Genomic DNA, 7,706 nt, shown 5'->3' with positions numbered 1-7,706 from the left:
CCTGCCGTTCCGCCTTCCGCCGTCCGCTCTGCCGAGCCCATCGACTTTTCCCGAGCGATCTATCGACCGGTGGCGACGACGGCATCGACCACTATTGTCATTGTCCGTTGGCGATACTCGCGCGCTGCTTGATCATCTGGCATTCGCCAAATTTTCGAACACTCTTAATTGAGCTTCGACATTCCGATAAGCCTTCCTCCCGCCCTTTGCGGCCGACCGGTCACGATTTCACAAACGAGACCCCCACGATTGCAGTCTTCCTCGCCCGTCGGACGAACTGCTTCAGCGGCAGTGACGCGACCGAGCACGCGCTCGTTTACGCTTTGCATCCGGTTTAAGCCAGTCTCCCAGAAAATACCAACAACGCCGAGAGAAACGTAGAAGAGATCTTCAAGATGCCTGGATTCGGAGACTTTACGAGCCTGTGCCAGATGGCACCGTTGCCGCTATGTTCCAACGTCGGAAAAGTCAACAATATAGTTGGGATTGAACCCAACTGCTACGCACGCAGTATTGAGTTGGCAAACACAATCATCTTCCAGGGTGCGACGAGCGCCATGCACATTGTTGCGCTCTGCATGACCGTTGTTATGGTTCTGCACGTCCGTGGAAAGTTTACTGCTGTTGGTATGTCATTTACGCCGTTGCGCACTACTGTTTCATGATTGCACCGCATTTAGAATGAGCACATCTGACACGGGTTTTCCCCAATATTTAGGCAGAAAGGAGATTCTCAACTTCTTCTACTTTTACATGCTTCTGACTTTTATCTCGCTCTGTGTCGATGCTGGTGTGGTGCCACCCGGCTCAGGGCCGTACCCGTACTTCGTCTCGGTTCAGAATGGTCTCACGTCGTCGCTCGTTACATGCCTGCTCATCAATGGTTTTGTTGGTTTTCAACTGTACGAGGATGGCACGCCGTTGTCGTTGTGGATGATGCGTATCTGCTCGATCGTTGCTTTTGCCATCACCTTCCTCGTGTCTCTCGCGACCTTCAAGAGCTGGGTTGGCTTGAGCCCCACTAACACCATTGGGATGTTCGTGGTTTTATATCTCCTCAATGCCGTGCAACTCTTTGTCTACATCGTACTGCAGATTATGCTTGTGGTGCGCACCCTCCATGAACGCTGGCCTCTTGGAGACATCGCTTTCGGCGTCTTTTTCTTCGTTCTCGGACAGGTCATCCTGTATGCTTTGAGCACGCCGATATGTGAGGCTGTTAGCCACTACATGGATGGATTGTTCTTCGCGACGACTTGCAATCTGTTGGGTGTTATGATGGTTTACAAGGTATGCTTTCCTACATTCCTACTCTTGCTCTACTCGCGACTGACTCGCCCTTTTTTTTCTCTCTTCTCCAGTACTGGGATTCCATCACAAAGGAAGACCTCGAGTTCTCAGTTGGGACTAGAATGAACAACTGGGAGGTTAAGGAACTGCTGCCAGAGGAAGAGAGGAGGCAGACCATCTACAACGAAGACCCGTACGGCCAATCTAGTGGGTATGACCATCCTTACTCGCCCAACACTGCGGCGCGCCCTTATTCGAAATATTAGAGAAATTCTGCCGAGTCTCGCCAGCCGCGAAGGTTGTCTGGGTCTTCTTGGAAGGATTCAACACTAGGAGTGGTATCCCCTCTACAATATCAGTCTTTGGATGGAGCCTTGCGAGAGGTAAAGGATGAAGCGTGAGCTTGATCCTGGGATGGTTTTGCATTAGCGGTTCACCGGGGTTCAGGCGTTAATATTGCTCGGTCTGGTTGTCACGATTCATACTACGTTTCTTGCCTCTAGAGGGCCTTCCCTTGCGGGTTTGATTTTATCCTGTTGTAATTGATGCACAACCCTGCCAGGAAAAGAGGTCCGTTGGTGTCAGCCCAAAAAAAGATGGTAGCGGCGACACACAACCACCTTGGGCGATGGGTTGCATTCCTTAATCATGCAGGGCACGCAAATAACGCGGGGTCGATGACTTATAGGTAGTGTTAGCTTGTTAGACAAACGTATATAGTAAAAAAATATGTTTGATGTACTATGTAAATGACACAGATCAGACCAAGTGATTGGGTTAGAAAAAAATTGGTTTTAGGAGCTAATGGAGTCAATAAGGGATTACATACCAATGCCGGATCAGATGATGCAAAAGATTATGGCGAGCAATGTTAAAAGCCAAGATGCAGGACGCTGCCCCCAGTCAATTTCTGATCACGAAAAAAAAATACAATACAATACATAATACAGTAGGAAACAAACAAACCTTTCTCGTCTATCAAAAGTCTTCGGTTCTCGGCTGAATAAGACACATGGAGGCGTAGTCTATTTTTGTTCACATTTTTGTCGCAGGAACCCATGCCTGCTTGGCGTGACCAATCAAATGAGTGATTGATGACCGGATTTGTGGCAACCTCGGAGTACGGAGTATCTATCTGATCACCTCTGTCTAGTGACTTATGAATCGGGGAGAAGGAGTAACGAACGGTAAGGGGGTGGGTAGTAAGGTCGTATACCAAGAAATGCTGTGCAGGTAATAGGGTAAGATAACGCCGGATCTTACCCAAGTCGAGGGTCGGGACCGATCAGCCGATCAGGTCGACAAAAAGAAGATGTACTAAATTACAGTACAGATGCACGGTTAAAAAAAACATAAAACAAAAATAAAACCATGCTTTCTTTCAGTATTGTGTTTGCCATGCGGTGCACGTGGCCCTCCCACCCTTGCTCATCCTTCCATAGGCATTGATTTATCTGGGCTTTATTTGTACAGAGAGTGATTGGAACTTTAGTGGGTGGTTCTACAGTGCGAAAAGGCAGAGTTGGCCAAAAAGTTACAGTTCAAGTAAAATAAATCAAAAATATAGGCAGCCTGCCTACCATTTTTGCAACATTACTAAACCGGGGGTGGTGAGTTGAGGAGGGTCTCGGCCTGTCCTCGAAGGAAGCAAAATTAGATAGCATAGTACCATCCGCGCCCTGCGCCCTGGCTTCAAGCACAGAAGCGACAAAGCAGAATGAACCTGCATGGAACCGGGACCAGACCAGTCCCAATTCAGCCATTAGCCGTTGGGCTGTGCTGATCAATTGTCCCCCTTTCCTAGGACAGGCTAGAACTATTACATCTTACTTTGTATGTAGTAACGTACTAACCTACCACATAGGCAGGTAAGCCTAGCCCAAGGTACTGACTGTACCGTATTACCTGGCTAGATATGTAAGGGAGAGGGAAACGGTACGGATAGGGCATGCAAGCAGAAGCGAGTAGATAGGCAGGTGGGCATGCAAGTCGCTATATGATATGGACTGGTATGTGCGGATCTAATTGATGCGGATCTTTTTTCCAATGAAATGGATCCATCGCGCCATCCATGCACATATGTTTTTGTTGGTCGCGCGACGTTTCTTCTCCTTATTCCTTGTCTCGGCCACCGTGAAATCTCCACATATCAAAGGTACCTTCCTTACCTTTTCAAGTACCTACTTCCCTGTCATGTATGATTAACCACTTTTCTAACCGTACTGTGCTGACTTTTTTTTTTGGCTCCTCAAATGCTCGCCTCCAGTCTCGCTCCTTTCCTCGTATACTCGACTTGCTCGCTCACACATGCGCGTTTGGTTCTTTTGGATTGTTTTGGTTCTTTTCCGTAATAACGCTCACTCATTGCAGTGCCACTAAATCCTCCCAGTCATTCAGTCAGCCAGTTAGCCCACATCTTCCAATTTGTCACTTTTTTTTTCCCAGCTTCTGTCATCATCCACCACTATTGTGTTATGTGTACAATTATTATATGTAATCTGTCATCAATTTTTTTATTGATTCATCCGAAAAGACGCCACACACCAACTACCACACTACTCCGTATATTGGGTGCAAACTAAATAGTAACCAAAACCCACACTTGTCCTTGTGCCACGGGAACGCGGGACTCTAATTCCCCCTCAAAAAGGCATGTCAGACGTGGGCTGTGTTTGAAAATCTCGATGGAATATGCCCCCCCAGTCATCAATTTTATAGTCTGAGGGTGATCACCGCCTCAGGTCCAGCCTTGGCGCAGGGACCGTTGTTATTTTCCTGACCAGATTAGGGAGGGTCCGTATTTTTTTTTTTTTTTTTTTTTTTTTTTTTTTTTTTTTTTTGCCTTACCTTTTGCCTGTCCTGCCTGATGGGGTGTGGTTTGTTTTATTTTTTTTCCCTCTCGAACGCGAATGTCACTCTCGTCCTTTTTAATTTTTTTTTCTTGCCCTCCCACTCTATTTCTCCTCCCCCCTCCCCCCTGTCATGGAAATTTCCTTCGACTATAAACCCGTTTGTCTCTCATCCCTCCGTCACATCAGCTTTCCGTCACGTTTTTCGCGAGATTTCGCCTCTCGAGTACGCCAAACTCGAATCCCCACCTGCATTGACCTTGTTTTAATTTTTTCTTTCTGCCTTTCCCTATTTGATTTTAGATTCCCAATACAACTTTGCAAGCCAGCCAACAAATTGCTCTCTTTTTTTTTTTTTTTTTCTCTCTTTTCTTTTCTACTCTTAACCCTGCATAGTTCTTATCCCGTAATTTTCTACCATTTTTCTCCACTCCCTTACCCAGTGGAGTTAAGTTGGTCCTGTTCTGCATTTTTGATACGCCCAGCTCGCGTTTTCTCGGCGCAGTTGTTGGTTCCATCAGTTTGCCCCCCCAACACCAGACATTAAACGCTTCCTTGCCCGGATTCGGCCTGAAAGCAACCCACTAGTCCCATACTTCCTCAACTTGTGCAACCTCAGCTCTAGCACGTCAAGCCTAATCAAATTTGCCCCGACAGTCCGGGGATAGTCGACCCAGGTCGTTTAGCGCCCTACTATCGCAAAACTTTATATTCTCCCTTCCAGTACCTAATCATCAGTTAACCCGTCAAATTAATCTCCATTCAGACCAAGAAACGGCGTCGACAAATTTTTTTCTTTCCTTTTTCCGTCATACTTTTTTCTCCAGCAGCAGCAGATCAAGATCAAATCAGAAGGGAGAAAAAAAGGAGCAGAAAGAAAAACCCAAGCGCGTAGCTTTGTCACGCCAAATCATCCTTTGCTTTTCATCCTTCAAAATTCGAAAAACTCAGAAAATTTCAATAGTCTGATGCAGTCTTCCTCACGGTCCTCTTTTGTGAGATTACGTTCTGCGTGCTAATAGGCACCCTATCGCCACAAAGACGACGGGTCGGTTGAGGTCACGTTGCATGTACAACAACGACCAAGTAATCACCCGTAGCAAACTGGTATCTCGACAGTCGTGTCGTGACTGTCCATCATCGCAATGGACGCCGACACGTCTCAAGACAACTCCCCTGCCACCATGCAGGCGCGCGCTCTCGCACATATCCGGGAGGCTCGATTAAAACAGGACCAGGAATTGAAGGAAGAGCTCGAGAGCAAAAGGGCCCCGCTCATCAGAAAAGTGCTTGACATTTACCAGGAGCGTAACCGTTACGAGGAGAGGTTACGCGCTCTGATGAAAGAGGCTGATCTCACTCACCTCGATGTTGAGAGGATAGAGCGTAATCACGACGAGAAACTAAACAGGATTGCAAAGGAGCGGAGGGAGGAGAATGAGTCTCGAAGGAACTTCTTCCGTACTCAGCTCGGCGATGCTGCGGATATCTGGATCTCCGACGAGGTCATGAGTACATGCAATCCCGCTACGAGTCGGCCGACCAACGGCACCAAGGCACACCTTGGGAATACTATGGACGTTGACCAACCCCAGTCTCCAGTGCACAAGGTGGCCATGAGGACTAAGTTGCCCTCATCATCCAACAAAGGCAATGCGAATGGGACTCACAACGCAGCCGCCGATGCGAAATCGGGCAAGCTGCCTGTTCTAGCTCCGGCCCCCATACCGACCATCGAGGAGCCGCCAGAGGAGCGCGTCGGCCGCTCAACCGAGCCGGCGGTCAACAGCAGAGGTGGTTTTACTCCAGTCAACGTCCGTTCCGTCGCCAACACCCCCAGCCGCGACGTATCTACCACCCGATCCGAAACCGCCACAACCGGCGCCAAGCCGCCACGACGCTCGCTGCCAGAGGGCCGACTGTCCAGCGCTAAGGCCGTGTCCCCGTTCAGCCGGCGGGTGGCAAAGTCTCCCGTCCCTAGCGATGTCGGGACGCCCCGTGGTGGGGAGTCGGATGATGGAGTCGACGTCGATATGGATTTGCCCGAGATCACCCGGGCGACTCTATCGCTCGAGCACGATGGCAACGTCTACACAGCTCCTGAGCTGATGGTGGGTGTGCCGTTGCGTCGAATTGACGAGACCGATGAGTACTGGGAACCATCTTGGAAGCCGATGAAGGAGAAATTCGAGGAGCAGTTCCACAACTTTGAGATCAAACACGCTGCACTCAAGGCCGGCGACTTCAGCAGCTTGGGTGACGAGGATGACATCAAGCCGTCGACCAGGAAGAACACCCAGATGCAGATCGGGCGGCAGGTCAACCGCGGTCGGCAGTTGATGGAGTTCTTCAAGGATGACACCCACATCAACCCATACCAGCTCGTATCTAAGCGTTTTATCACCGCAGGCTTCTGCAACTACGACACTATCTTCCGTCTCGTCTCGACACTGGACGAGCTAAAAAAGTTTCCCCTAGACGTAACGCCCCTCGAGTGGATCCGACAACGTCTATGGGAGATTTACAGCGAAGACAAACTCGGTTTCCAACTAAACAAGATTGTGCACAACTTCTACCGAGACGCAAAATTGTCGGCCTTGCGATCCAAGGCCGGCTTCGGCAACATTGGCAGGCCGTTCGGTGGCGGCAGGCCAAGGAAGTCACTTAACAGCGGCGGCGACGGAAGCGAGCGAGACACACCTGCGAAGAGAGGCCGCACTAAGCGCAAGGAGCCTCATGGTGTTGCCGCTCAGAACAGGCACTCTCCTGCAGACCTTCAAGTCGATAGCCGGCGGGCGAGCGAGTCTGGCGACAGTGCCGCACACGATGTTCAGTCTCATCAGGGGCAGAATGGACACGACTCGACGATGCAGCCGCAGACCAAGACTGAACTCAGTTCCCCACCAAGCACTAAGCGTCTCCGCCTGGAAGAACCCGATGATGAGCCAAGCAAGTCAGATTTGGAGTACGACGGATACACCACCACCGAGGATCTCATCGATGACAAGCTTCTCCCGACAGATTGGGAGGTTGAAGAGGTCAAGTCAGCCGAGCGTACCACCACTACCGATGCTAGCACCTATTGGCACTGGGTGGAAGCAGACGATGATACGGAAAAGCCGTATATGGAGCACCAGGTTCTTGCCGGAACAAATCCCACTGTCTGGAGCTGCTACAAAGGGTTCGATTTTAATTTACGACCAGAGGAGCTCAAGGAGGTTCTATTTGCACCCGGCTCGAACTACGTAGTCATCAACAAGCGCAACGAGGTCAAAGGCGGTGACGGTGATCTGGTTGCGCAATTTCCTCGCCAGAGGACGAGGAAACGATTCATAAAGTTCCTCAAAGACCGCGGTGTCAAGATTGTCAAGACTGACAGGTAAGCTAGTTTTCTATCCTTGTCATTGCCTTTTTGCCAAGTAGCATAGAATGACATTGAGAGCTAAACTAACTCGGGCGAAAATTTAGCGAAACCGTAATTTCCACGTGGAAGTCTATCAAGCCGAGACTAGGCCCGGAGGGTCCCCTCGACGATTAAAAAAAAAAAAAAAAAAAAAAAAAAAAAAC

At 49.4% G+C, this 7,706-nt stretch overlaps 2 protein-coding genes across 2 annotated transcripts; both read left to right on the top strand.

Moving 5' to 3' along the window:
- Window positions 1-395: 395 nt before the first annotated feature.
- On the top strand, window positions 396-1,556 carry PpBr36_06244 (uncharacterized protein; the record flags this gene model as incomplete). The annotated part of the gene is made up of 3 exons (XM_029893390.1): window positions 396-627; window positions 719-1,290; window positions 1,362-1,556. 3 exons carry the CDS (start codon window positions 396-398, stop codon window positions 1,554-1,556), a joined length of 999 nt encoding a protein of 332 aa, XP_029746534.1.
- A 3,728-nt stretch (window positions 1,557-5,284) lies between these two features.
- PpBr36_06243 (uncharacterized protein) lies at window positions 5,285-7,677 on the top strand (the record flags this gene model as incomplete). The annotated part of the gene is made up of 2 exons (XM_029893389.1): window positions 5,285-7,518; window positions 7,608-7,677. The coding sequence occupies 2 exons, from the start codon at window positions 5,285-5,287 to the stop codon at window positions 7,675-7,677; spliced, it is 2,304 nt and encodes a 767-aa protein (XP_029745882.1).
- Between the last annotated feature and the right edge of the window lie 29 nt (window positions 7,678-7,706).

The sequence above is a fragment of the Pyricularia pennisetigena genome, assembly GCF_004337985.1.
Source record: "Pyricularia pennisetigena strain Br36 chromosome 4 map unlocalized Pyricularia_pennisetigena_Br36_Scf_6, whole genome shotgun sequence".
In the NCBI taxonomy this organism is placed as follows: Eukaryota; Fungi; Ascomycota; class Sordariomycetes; order Magnaporthales; family Pyriculariaceae; genus Pyricularia; species Pyricularia pennisetigena.
This window is presented reverse-complemented; position numbering and strand designations above follow the sequence as displayed.